At 41.1% G+C, this 13,115-nt stretch overlaps 1 protein-coding gene across 28 annotated transcripts in view; it reads left to right on the top strand.

The window, feature by feature from the left end:
- Positions 1-13,115, top strand: part of NRXN3 (neurexin 3) — a 1,025,535-nt gene that overhangs the window by 447,571 nt on the left and 564,849 nt on the right. For all 28 annotated transcript variants that reach the window (XR_010071082.1, XR_010071083.1, XR_010071084.1 and 25 more), the window contains 3 exons: positions 6,291-6,672; positions 8,050-8,240; positions 8,741-8,914. Coding sequence is in view for 25 of the 28 variants with exons in the window: in XM_063335033.1 (XP_063191103.1) it covers positions 6,291-6,672; positions 8,050-8,240; positions 8,741-8,914 (747 nt within the window). In the remaining 3 variants the exon portion in view is untranslated. The remainder of the gene's footprint in view (positions 1-6,290; positions 6,673-8,049; positions 8,241-8,740; positions 8,915-13,115) is intronic.

The raw sequence follows: 13,115 nt of genomic DNA, 5'->3' as shown, positions 1-13,115 counted from the left end.
AAGGTACTTTAGATTGATTTTTATTTTTTTTTCAGTACAAAATTTTAGGTGATACTCTTCTATTCCATTTCCCCACAGTTGCAAGAGCCATAAAATTATTTTTCTTTTTTTTTTTTGAAGGTCTTAAGTTCTCATAGTTGTATATAATTGTAGGAACTGGGTTTTTGAGGAAAACACCAGCAGTCTGAAGGCTGATAATAGAATCACAGAGCAGTAACCCTGGATGCAACACTGATATGAGTTGTGATCCATGCTATTCTGCCAAATGCTGACATCCTCTCTTCTAAGTAGCTTCTACTCAGAAAGCACCTAGAAGGAACGTCTGCCATAGGCAGCACCAGCATACTATATCCTGTCTCTGCAAAAAGTTATGTTCTACTTTGTGAGTGCAATTAATTTTAAGTAATGTGGTACTTAGGTTATTTGGAAAGCCATGAGTCAGGATTTTGAAATAAGCCCAAAGAAATGAGTTTGCAGGAAAATTATTTGATACGTATTTGCTCTCTGAAGTAAATATATGTTGTGCTGTATAGGCTGAGAATTTGCAAGAGAGAATCCGAAGAATATGAAAGACAAATCTTTCTCTCTCCCTGTTGGAACAGGCAGAGGCTTGATCAATATTAGCTTGTAGGAAAATGAAATTTTATTTAAGAGGGAACTTTCTGAATTAGTTAAACATGCTGGTAAGCATTTAATCCTGTTTACTTCTGCATTTAAGAACAGTTCTTCTGGATATGCTTTTTTAGCAAGCACCAGGAGGTGGCACTCTCTGCATTACCAACTCAATCCCCAAAAAAGCCATCTGGTTTTTTTAAGTCTTTTTCATGAAACTGAGTTTATAAATAACGATGATACAATCCTATACTAAAATAGGATGTGCATATGTACATGTATATGAATTACATAATTAAAGATGCATTACAGCTAAAAATATCTATTAAAAGAATGCCATCATGGCCAAGTCAAAAGTCAGAAAAGCCAGAGTTAAGATTTTCTGTGCAATCTGCATCCCACTTCCTTGGGAAGATGATATAGTTTTCAATGATGTGGTCACATAGATTTTTCCACAGGATTCTTGCTGTCTTTAGGCATAGATCAGCAGTCTAAATTGGGCCCCCAGAAAAAATAAACAGCCTGTTTAATTGCCACCTTCTTTCTTATTGCTTGTTTGCAACAACACCGGCCAACTAAATTTTGCTCTAACTGTAGAGCTGTTGGTTTTTTTGCATGTGTGCTGTGTGCTACTCATCAATATGTTTATACAGAACTAAGAAGCTGTAACTGAATTTATTTCCATCTCTATGTTACATGAAGTGAGTAGGCATCTTTTTCCCATTTTACAGGTTTGGAAACAAGGCACCAGATTAAAGTTGGATGTGTTTGATACCAATTTGGCATGATTTTTCAGTCATTTGCATGCACAAATATTCAGCATGACTGTAAATTGGATGCTGTTAGCTCAACCCTGCTACTTGGAGAATTAGGGCTAGACAATTAATGACCACCTGTGAAAAATTTGTAATAAAGTGACTGACTTGGCTTCCTGCAGGGCATCTAAGGGAGAGACAGAATCCAATTCCTCTAGACAGCATTTTGCTGCTTAATCAAAAAACTCTCCTCCTACATTCCTCCCGCCACCACCACCACCTCAGAACAGACCTCAGAACATCAGTGATAAATGAGACACAAATATAGCAGTCATATTCCTCCCTACAACATCTTGCTAGCACCCAAATACCGCAGTGGATGCTGGATTTTTTTCTTTTCTGTCTGCTTCCACTTGAACTGAAGAGCTGCTGATTGCTGTAGTAGTTACAATACTCTCTACAGAGCACAGTGGAGGAATTAGAGGTGAACTCTGCAGGTGGGTCTGACAGCTAATGAGATCAGAAAATACTGGATTTCACTCCATTTCTTAAGAAAATGCATCTCCGTCCTGATTCTGGTCTTGTTCTGTCATGTCCTTTTCAGCTTTTCACTGAACTACTCCTAACTTTCTGCACTACCACTGCTATCACTGTCCTATTTCTCTTAAGCCAGTCTCAGTTTTCTCATTTTTCACCTTCTCTAAAATTCTGATATCACCCCTTCCGACTTCCCTCCATTGCTAATGCCCCGCTGTATTTGGGTTCCCTGTCCCAGTGTACTCCAGATTTTACAGGCCTGTCTTTTTTTTCCTACTTCGGCAACAACTTTTTTTGCATTTATCTAAGGGTAGAAGAGCAAACGAAAGCAGTTTTCTTGCTCTGGGTCCTTGACTTATCTATGTTTTATTTTTCTAATCTTTTGAATTAAAGCAGCAGGATTTCTTTTAAAAGTGATTTTTTAAAATTTATTTTATTTTTAAGAAAATGCGATTCTTTTTTGGAAAAATCAGAAATTTTATTTTGATAACACTGAAACTGAAACAACCCCTAATAATTACAGTAGTGCAAGTGAAATGGTTTGTCTAAACACTTTCCCATATATAGTTTCAGTTCTTGTGAACTGGCATTTTTCAAACTAATCTAATATTATTTCTGGTAAAGAACTGTTTCAGGATTTAAAAACATTTGCATTAGTATTGACACTTGAATTTCTGAATAGTCAGAAATATGTGACTTTTTTCAGCTGCTTGTAAGTTTATCTGACTGTATCTGCTTGTGTTGAAGGTTTCCATGTCAATTGCCGTTGTGTAATTGTCTTAAATTTAGATCTACTGCTAAAATTGGGAATAAGTGAAAAAAAAAAATTGCTCTGCATAATATTTTCTCTTTGTATTTGGAATAGATACTTGAAAACATTTTTTTTTTCTAATAACAACTTTGCTTGTTTGCTATCTTTGCAAAAACCTGATCACATTTGGACAAAGTATAAACTGAAAAACTGCACTTTGTACATGATCATGAGATGTGAGTGAGGAATATTTCAGTGCTTCAAGAGAACCTAAGCAAGAAAGAGACTATCAGTTCATTTCTTCTAACTCTTTATATACTACAAGCCAGGATGCATCATCCAAGTTTCTTATAAGCATTCTCAGCTTTCATTCTATACCCAAAAGAAAAAAACCCAAAGAATATGTTGTGAATAGTAGGAAAACTCATGATAGGCCTATCAATATAACCTCTTTTTCTTTTTTCTTTCTTTTTTCTCTTAACACCTGGGAGCTGTTTAGGTGAGAAATCCCATGAGATTTCAGGAGATAGCATAGAATATGAGAAAGCTTGTAAGTCCCAGTTTATATGACCAGAGGGAATTAAAAGAGAAGTTTATCCTGAACTCAGCTATGGTGGTTGGTGTGAATCCCAGGTATACCCCCAGTGACTCAGAAATACCTCTTGCAGTGACTAGTCAAGAGTTGTGTATATATGCTAACTGACCAGCACATGCAGTCAAGCAGGATATTACTGCTAAATTTTGTCAGCCTATAGCACACTGGAAACATTTAATTAGGTCTTTATTCACGTGTCAATTTTTCACAAAACTAGTATGAATTTAAATATTTTTGACCCTACTGTTATTTTAAACCTGATTGAATTTGACCAGCATTTTAAAATGTTGTTGGAGGCAGAGGGACCAACAGGTACTGTGGCTGTTTCCTTTGAAAAACCTTCAAAAGCAAAGGACTTTACCTGTGTGGTAATTATATTAGCAACATACTAGAAGGTTAAGTAGAGAAACATGCAAAAGTAGGGGAAAGTTGAAAGCAGCTAAGTCTGTGTTTGTATGCATTTTGATGTTGTCTAATTTCATATATGCAGCTGTCATTTTTCTACAGGAGCTTTGCTTCCCTGCTTACATTAAGCAATGTACGTTAAGATGGTACAGCAAACAAGTTGAGATAGGTCGCTGTATTAAAGGAGGTGCTTGTTTTTAAGATCCCCTTTGAAAAGTCTGTAGTGAATGAGATAAAGCATGGTAAAAAGAGGAAAAGGGACCTCTGTGAAGGCATGTGAATACAGCCCAGAGGAATTGACTTCTCTACCTTGGAATTCCTGTGGAAAGCTGGATAAGTCACATGAAGTCAGATCTTTCACAGTTGATCAGTGGTCGTACCTGTCCTTTTGGCAGGTACTCATTTGGCATTGTGGATTGTATTTCTAGAAGTGCTGGGCCTGAAAACCAGTGAATGCTCCGAAGCTGTTATATATTCTCCTACATTGGATGCCAAAAATTTATTTTTTGAGATCCAGAACTGCTTATATGTTGATCTCTCTGTTCCTTAGCTTTGTGTATATAAAATGGAAAGTAATATTCCTTAATCTCGTAGGAGTGGTAGAAGATGAAGTGAATATTTGAGGATAATTTGCACACTGTGCTGCTGAACTGGTGGGCTGACCGTGGCTGGCTGCCAGACACCCACCCAGCTGCTCTCTCACTCCCTCTTCTCAATAGGACAGAGGGGAAAATAGGATGAGAAGGCTCATGGTTCAGGATAAAGATAGGGAAATTGCTTACCAATTACTGTCATGGACAAAACAGACTTGACTTGGGGAAAATTAATTTAATTTATTGTCTATTAACAATAGAGTTGGATGATGAGAAACGAAGACAAAAAGTGAAACGTCCTCCCACACCTGGTCCTTTTCTCAGGTTTGCTCCTTCATTCCTGACCCTTCTACCTCCCCCCCGCCCAGCAGTGCAGGGGGATGGGGAATGGTGGCTGTGGTCAGTCTCTGCCGCTCCTTCCTCCTTACGTTTTTTTTTTCCCCCTGCTCCAGCGTGGGTCCCTCCCATGAGTGGCAGTGCTTCATGAAGTGCTCCAGCATGGGGCCGCTCCACAGGCTGTCAGGAAAACCTACTCCAGTGTGGGCTCTCCATGGGCCACAGTTCCTTCAGGAAATATCCCTGTGCTCTGGCGTGGGGGTCCTCCAGGGGCGGCAGTGTGGGTGTCTGTTCTGTCGTGATCTTCTCCGTGGGCTGTCAGAGCATATTCACTTTGGTGCCTGGAGTCCTACTTCCCCCTCCTTCTTTACTGACCTTGGTGTTTGTGGAGCTTTTGTTGTGGTTTTTTTTTTTTTTTTTTTTTTTTTTTTCCCCTTTGTTCCTCACTCAGGGGCAGCATTTTGCCCTTCCTTAAATATGTTTTCACAGAGGCATCATCGTTTTGGCTGAGGGGCTCAGCCGTGCCCTGTGATGGTCCTGTTGTGGAGCCAGCTGTGTCCGGCACCGGGCAGCCCCGGCCTCTCCTCACAGAGGCCGCCCTGCAGCCAGCCCGCGGCCAGCACCTCGCCACATAAACTCGATACAACACTGCAGAAAATTTCGTGAGAGAAATAACAACAGTGTATTTGTAGCAGAGTTTGAATAATGGTTGTACGTTGAATGATGAGAAAACAAATTAAATGTTGAGTAAATGTTCATGAATTTAATATTATTCCTGTTGTATACTAAGTGGCATGAGGCCTGTGTAAAAAGGATACTTGCTTGTGTGACCGATTAGTTACAACTGTCTTAATGAAGAACTACAGGAAACTAAAAATAAGGCTGTTTGTAATGGTTTTCATTCTGATGTTGCCCAATTTGTCTTTGTACTGAAACTAGCCTTCTAGCATACAGTTATATTTTACCTATGTGGGTTCTGTGTCTGTACTGATGTCCAGCAATCTTACTGAAAAATTTACGTATGATTCAAGAGGACTCTCACATAGTTGGTATACTGAATAGCTTGAATATTTTAATTGAGAGGTTAAAATCTGTCACAGTGTGGCAAATAGCCCAAATGGTAACTCGATGATTTAGATATATTGAAGGCTCTTTGCCTGTTGCATTCTTGTGTGTTTCCCTCCTGCCGTGATTTTAAAACAAGAGAAATAACATAGGCACCAGGAGAGAAAAATGGAATAAATATTAGCAGGTTTATGACTTCTCACTTCTTGTTCTGCTCTTTTTATATTAATCTATGTTTATTGAGTGTTCTCAGGAAGCACACTTGTTAAGAGTTGTTTCAGAAGTGCCTGAGTTGTTTGGTAGATGGACCGTTGGATCAAATAGATCACTGTAGGCTTTAAGGGAGAGACCTAGTCTTCTTTGCAGACAAGAAAGCCTGTGAAACACAGGAAAATATACAGAGCTTCTGCCCGTGGCCCTTTAGTGCTGTCTTCTCTCTTCTGCCAGGTTTTTACAACTGCTAAACTCAAGCATCTCCACCAAGAGTCTATACATTCTTTCTTATGCCAGCTGCTGAACAGTGATCAGATAGGATTAAGTTAATACTGCTATTAGCTTGGAAACTGGAGAGTGAAGAGCTCCATATAACCTGTTACTATCCCCGGCCTTTCTACATGTTCCTCCTTGTTTCTGTCCTTCAGGCACAATGGTTGGTGATCACACCCGCTTGGAGTTCCACAACATCGAGACAGGGATCATGACAGAGAAACGGTACATCTCTGTCATCCCTTCCAGCTTTATTGGCCACCTCCAGAGCCTCATGTTCAACGGGATGCTCTACATTGACCTGTGCAAGAATGGTGACATTGACTATTGCGAGCTGAAGGCACGCTTTGGTCTCCGCAACATTATAGCTGACCCTGTGACATTCAAGACCAAGAGCAGCTACCTGAGTTTGGCCACCTTGCAGGCTTATACGTCCATGCACCTCTTCTTTCAGTTCAAGACCACCTCAGCTGATGGTTTCATCCTCTTTAACAGTGGTGATGGCAATGACTTTATCGCAGTTGAACTAGTCAAGGGGTAAGTGAATTTCTGCTATATTCTACCAGCTTATTTATAGATAAACTTACTTATAGGTAAACTTAAAATGATTGCATAAAGAGAAAATCATCTCATGCTCATGTTTTCTCTGTTTGCTGACATGTACGACAAAGCACTTAGACATAAACGCTGAAGCTTAGGACTCCTGATTTTTATCACTGACTTCCCCTGGGACTGAGGGAAAGACACTTTTACAGTGTGAAACACTAATATTTTGAGTTCTTTGGATCTAGTTAGGCTAAGGTTTTATCTGTTACCCTTGCAGAGTAGCACAGGGGAGGAAGAAATGTGCTGAGGCCTCTGAGTCTCTCTTCCCCTTTTATTTTTTTTCTTGTAACAGACCCATTGTGTTTCTGCACCTTCACTGAAGGGAAAAAAGAGCCTATGGGCTGCTGAATTTGTATTTCTGCTGGTGACGCTTGAGGAAAATTAACTCAACTTGCTTTTGAGATGCTATATTCTTTTCTCAAGACCAATAGCTTATTACAAAAAAAAAATCCTTTGACAAATTTTGGTGTCTTGTACTCACATAGCCACAGTAGACAGGTTTTCCACAAATACAGTTTACTAGTCCTGTTTATTTCAGTATAACTGTAGTTCAATCTATTTTATTTTTAACTTTGCACATATTTCTGTAAGTGGGACATTGAGTAATAAAAAAAGAAAGAGTCACGAGCTCCTGGTGCTCTGTTGAGAGTTGAATTTTGTTGTCTTTTTTTCCTTTCTAAGTAGAATTTTTCTCTTCTACTCTCAGGTGGATTTCTGTGTTTGAACTATATAAATAATTCAGGGTAACACTCCCATGACTTCAGTCTTCGTTAAGGTCTTTATTTTTTGCTGAAAGCTTTGCTAATTGTTTTCCAGCTGTTTGAATAAGCCTAGAATCTCATGTGAATTTTACTACAATATTTTGAGTGAGTTTCCCCATTAGCTTCTTAAGGGAGTTATTCAAAGCTCAGAATTAATCTGGGGAATATGTGCCCCAAATAAACATATCTAGTGTTGCTCTCCAGTACATTTATTGATATTGCCAATTTTAAAAAGTAACTATATGCACAGATAGGGGTTTTGTGGATCTGCAAGAACTTTGTGAAAAAGAGCAATGCTTTATTGTTAGAATCTGATTACTCCAAATGTTGTCATCTCAAAGTACTAATCCTTACACTTTCTTGGTGAAAAGGAAACAACTATATCTTTTCAAATCAGTGGCTAATATTTTGTCTTACTAGAACTTTCGAATGCAGAGATACTTCACTTCATGACTTTTGTAAATTAATTTATCAGCTCTGTCTAGAATATGGGTCAGTAGCGCTGGAGTTCATACACAATTTTAACTAGTTCTTGCTACGTTTACAGGTATATACATTATGTGTTTGACCTTGGAAATGGACCTAATGTTATCAAAGGCAATAGCGATCGTCCTCTTAATGACAACCAATGGCACAACGTCGTCATCACCAGAGATAACAGTAACACACACAGTCTAAAGGTGGACACTAAGGTGGTCACTCAGGTTATCAATGGTGCCAAAAATCTGGATCTTAAAGGTAAATTCTACAAGACTGACAATTCCCCTCTTTGTTCTTGCAGGGCTCAACCAGTAAACGAGAGAAAGCTTGCAGAAACCATTCATTACAGAACAGTAAATCTGGAATTTGATGATTTTGGCTTTCACTTTCATTTTTCTATTTCTCTGTTTGGCAACTGCCTGTAGCAGAATACTTTGTCATATTTTGCTTTTTCAGAAATTTATTGTCATAGTGCAGTTTTTCCTAGTTAGGATGCAATTACAGCTGGTTTGGGGTGGGGGGGATTGTTGTTTCGTGGTTTGAGGTTTTTTGGGTTTGGGGTGGATTTTTGTGGGATTTGTGAGGGTTTTTTTTGTTGTAAAGGAGACAGAAATGACTACTTGCACAATATCTTGCTCTGCTTTTAACTTTTTTTTGAACAGCTGTTTAGCTTGCTATATTCATGTCGGGTTGTGGGCAGAAGCCACTCTAGAAAGTATGTAACTTCCTCCTTGTATGTTTACCCCTTTCTCCTCTAGGTGATCTCTACATTGCTGGCCTAGCTCAAGGCATGTATAGCAACCTTCCAAAGCTAGTGGCCTCTCGTGATGGATTTCAGGGCTGCCTAGCATCTGTGGACTTGAATGGGCGTCTGCCTGATCTAATCAATGATGCTCTGCACCGCAGTGGCCAGATTGAACGTGGATGCGAAGGTATAATTGATTTCAGAGAAGTTCCCCTCTTACTCCATTGCTGCCCCCTGTGCATCTACTTGTCCACCTTACTGTCTGTTTCATTAATTTGCTTTCATCGTCACATCCTTCACTACACTTATGTCTCCCAAATGCTCTCAAAGGCATCTTAAGGATAGTTAGCTTCTGTGAGTAGCTTAGCGGCTGTTTTTTTGCATACTCTATCCCTTATGAGGTGGTACCTCCAGTCGTGTAAAGGATGGTGCTGGAATGGACTACTGTTTACCTAGTACTTTTCTCAGAGTGGTTTATTAACATTACAGTACCTTGAAAGAGGCTCTGAGCCTTCAATTCACTTGTGCTTCAGAGCAGCCTTTTTGGGGATCCACAGAAATAAGTATTTTGAAGACAGAGTAGAGGCAGGGGAAATGGGAGGTAGAAGGAACTGAAAAGATTGGACCAAAACAGAAGTTCCTTTTTGAGGAGGTGGATCTCCAAAGAAACTACTGGAGGCATTGTCTGTGCTGTGTGGAAAACCTTTCCCTTCTGTAGTTTATCTTTTCTGGACAGTTTAGAAACAAATGAGATGAGTGACTTCTTGAAGCATGTAAATATTACTGATTTCTTGAAGGTTCTTTAAATTATTTACTGTTCCTGCCAAGCTTCCATTAATTGAAAGAGTATTGACATTAGCAGCACTGACTCAGTAACATGTATATGGCATCATTTCTCAAAGCACTTGGGATAGTAACCATCAAAAAACCCAAGGTTTTGCTGGCTGGGTTAAGTGAAAATCATTGTTATGTCTAGCTCTACTGAATACCAGTCTGCTGTGTTGGCTACTAGTCACTAGAGGAAGATAGTTTTATCAGTAAAGTTGTCTGGTATGCATGTTTGCTAAGAAGATGTATGCCCCGAACTGGCCTGTAGGAGTCTTCTTTCCCTTCTTTACAAGTTGGGTTATGTTTCCCCTTTTCCAGTAAGTGGGAACTTTACTGGGCTGCCACGACTTCTCAAATATGATGGACAGTGGCTTAGCAACTTCATCCGCCACTTCCCTCAGGATCCGCAGATGTATCTCATCAGGTCACATGGATTTGTGCACCTTCATGTCCCTCAGATGGTCTCCCACAGTGGGCAGTTCCTTATTCTCCCAGTCCCTGCCTGTGCCTTCTGCGACTTGAGTGGTGTGGCTAGAGCACTTGACAGTGAAGACTGAGGCAAAAAAGTCATTGAGTACCTCATCCTTCTCCATATCCTGGGTGTTCAGGTCTCCTGTTTACTTCTGGAGGGGGCCCACATTTTCCTTAGTCTTCCTTTTGTCACCAACATACCTGTAGAAGCTTTTCTTGTTGCCCTTGATGTCCCTGGCCAGATTTAACTCTATCTGGGCTTTAGCTTTCCTAACCTGATCCCTGGCTGCTTGGACAATTTCTCTGTGTTCCTCCTAGGCTACCTGTCCTTGCTTCCACCTTCTGTAGGCTTCCTTTTTGAGTCAGATTTTCCAGGAGCTCCTTGTTCATCCATGCAGGCTTCCTGGTGGTTTTTGCCTGACTTCCTCTCTGTTGGGATGCATTGCTTCTGAGCTTGAAGGAAGCAATCCTTCAGTATTAACCATCTTTCTTGGGCACCTCTTCCCTTCAGGGCTTTATCCCATGGTACTTTGCCAAGCAGATTCCTGAAGAGGCCGAAGTGTGCTCTCCTGAAGTCCAGGGCAGCGAGCTTGATGTGCTCCCTCCTCACTGCCCTAAGGATCTTGAACTCCACCATTTAATGATAACTGCAGACAAGGCTCCTCTTGAGCTTCACATTCCCCACCAGCCCCTCCTTGTTGGTGAGAACAGGGTTCCAGCATAGCACCTCTCCTTGTTGACTCCTCTGTCACTTGAAGAAGGAAGTTATCATCAACACATTTCAGGAACCTCCTGGATTGCTTACGCCCTGCCATTTTTTCCCTCCAACAGATATTGGGGTGGTTGAAGTCCCCCATGAGGACCAGGGCTTGTGAGCGTGAGGATGCTCCTATCTGTCTATAGAGTGCCTCATCCGCTCAGTCTTCCTGTTCAGGTGGCCTGTAGCAGACTCCACAGTAATATCTCCTGTCCCTGCCTTCCCTTTAATCCTGACCCATAAGCTCTTGGTCAGCTCCTCATCCATACCCTGGTGGAGCTCCATGCGCTCCAGCTGGTCACTGACATAGAGGGCGACACCCCCTCCTTGCCTACCCTGCCTGTCCTTCCTAAAGAGCCTGTATCCTTCCATTCCAACACTCTAGTCATAGGAGCCATCCCACCACGTCTTCATGATGCCAGTAAGATCATAGCCCTGCAGGCACGCACATGTCTCTGATGCCTCTTTTTTTGTTCCCCATGCTACGCGCATTTGCATAGGGGCATTTAAGTTGGGCCCGCGATGAAGATGGCTGACTGGCTGGAGTGGCTGTAATTCCTCTGTGCTGTATGCCAGGTGCTTTTCTGCTGACCCATGATCTTCTTCCAGGCTCTGGGCATCTATTGCTGGCACTGGCATCAAGCTGGTAGGAACTGAGGTTCCTCTCCCCCGACACCTTTAGTCTAAAGTCCTTTTCACGAGCTTGGTAAGCCTCTGACCAAAGATGCTCTTCCCCTCCTCTGACAGATGGACCCCATCCGTCCCCAGTAGACCTGGTTTCTCAAAGCAAGTCCCATGGTCAAAGGCTGTGGCCCAGTCCTGTAACCATTTGTTAACTTGCCAGATTCGACTGGCCCTTTCAAACCCCTTCCAAAAAAAAAATCTATTTCAGGCTTTTTGAAAGTGTCTTTTATGATTATCCTCAGTGCACTGAAAGCTCTTTAATATTAGTAATTGCTGGTAATTCTTCTATTTAAAAATAGCTTAATCTGTTGGTTATATAGCCTGCATGTTACCTCTATTAGCTCTTCTCTTTCAGAGGACCTCTCATCAGACTAACCTGTTGTTCTGTGAGTTGCTCAGGAACAGAATCTTAATGCTTTCCCAGAAGACTCTGCATCATTATTAGAGCTATGGTGTTTCCTTCTCCTGTACCCAGTGTAGTTCCTTGATTTAGTGTCCTATTACTGAGTTTGTGTAATGTCATTGCTGCTCCCAAAATGTGTAATGTGGTGCTTGCTTTGTCTGTGTGACAACCTGATACCACTGCAGCTGCTGCCTGAATGTGGAGATTGGTTAACTATTAGAAATGTGAGTTCCCCATCTCTTCTAAAGCCCTTCAAACAAGATTTGAAGTTGGAGACAGACCTAAAAACAGTGTGGGAAGGTCAATGACAGCCCTCATTCTGCCTTTGAAAGAACTTGATCTTACAAAGCAGTGCCCTTGCTGTCTTACTGCATGGTCCCTGCTCAGTACCAAGAGAACTGCTGAAAAGGAAGCCGTTCTCTTTGCCAACATGTTTAGAATTAGTTAAAAAACTTGAGAATTAGGTCACCAGAAAGCTGTTTCATTTGTTTTTTGAATCACGGCAATCCCCAAGGCTTCATCTCACATCTTGACTGCTGTCTGCTGGTGCCTGTTCTTCCAGTTGCCACTGAAAGTCACACCTATCTCCCCTTTCTCTAAGGAAATAAAAACTCTAAGCATATTTGGTCCGTATTTAAGTTTCCCTATTTTGTTTCCATCTGAAGTCATCTTGGTTGCAGTCTTAACAATGTTTTGAAAGGCTGAAGTCCCAAGCAGTTCTTGCTGTCTCATGATGCTTAAATGCGTTTGTAATAAACAATTGCAGGCTTTTTGGGTGAATAGTTGTGCTGTGTGTTGATTTGCAGGACGTGTACTTACTTCATCGTGAAGGGCAGTGGGACCACGTACATGATGAGAACACGCATGCTTAAAGAAATGTCATTCCATCCCCACACTGGAATCTTGCCTTCCCAATGTGGTGTGAGAGAGATTTCTGCTAATGCTTGCCTCTTGTTGTGGCTTTACTTTCAGAAGCAGAGGAGATTACAAAGTGGCAACTGTTTTCTCTGGAACTGTCAGTTTGATCTCAGGACAGAATCAAAGAATGTGGGGAGGCGGGAAGCCTAGAGAATAGGAGAATGCTAGATATAGGTCAGCAGACAGCGCTATCCCACCTAAGGCAGGCCAGTACCACTACAAATGGGTGACATTGTTGCATCCTGTCTGTGTTTTTTATCTCTATTCATGTATTTTGGTACCCTATTCCATGCCACCGATTAAGATTCAGAAGGTTTAATAGGAAAA

The sequence above is a fragment of the Chroicocephalus ridibundus genome, chromosome 4, assembly GCF_963924245.1.
Source record: "Chroicocephalus ridibundus chromosome 4, bChrRid1.1, whole genome shotgun sequence".
Classification (NCBI taxonomy): Eukaryota; Metazoa; Chordata; class Aves; order Charadriiformes; family Laridae; genus Chroicocephalus; species Chroicocephalus ridibundus.
Note: the sequence above shows the minus strand (reverse complement) of the source record. Positions and strands in the feature narration are given on the sequence as shown.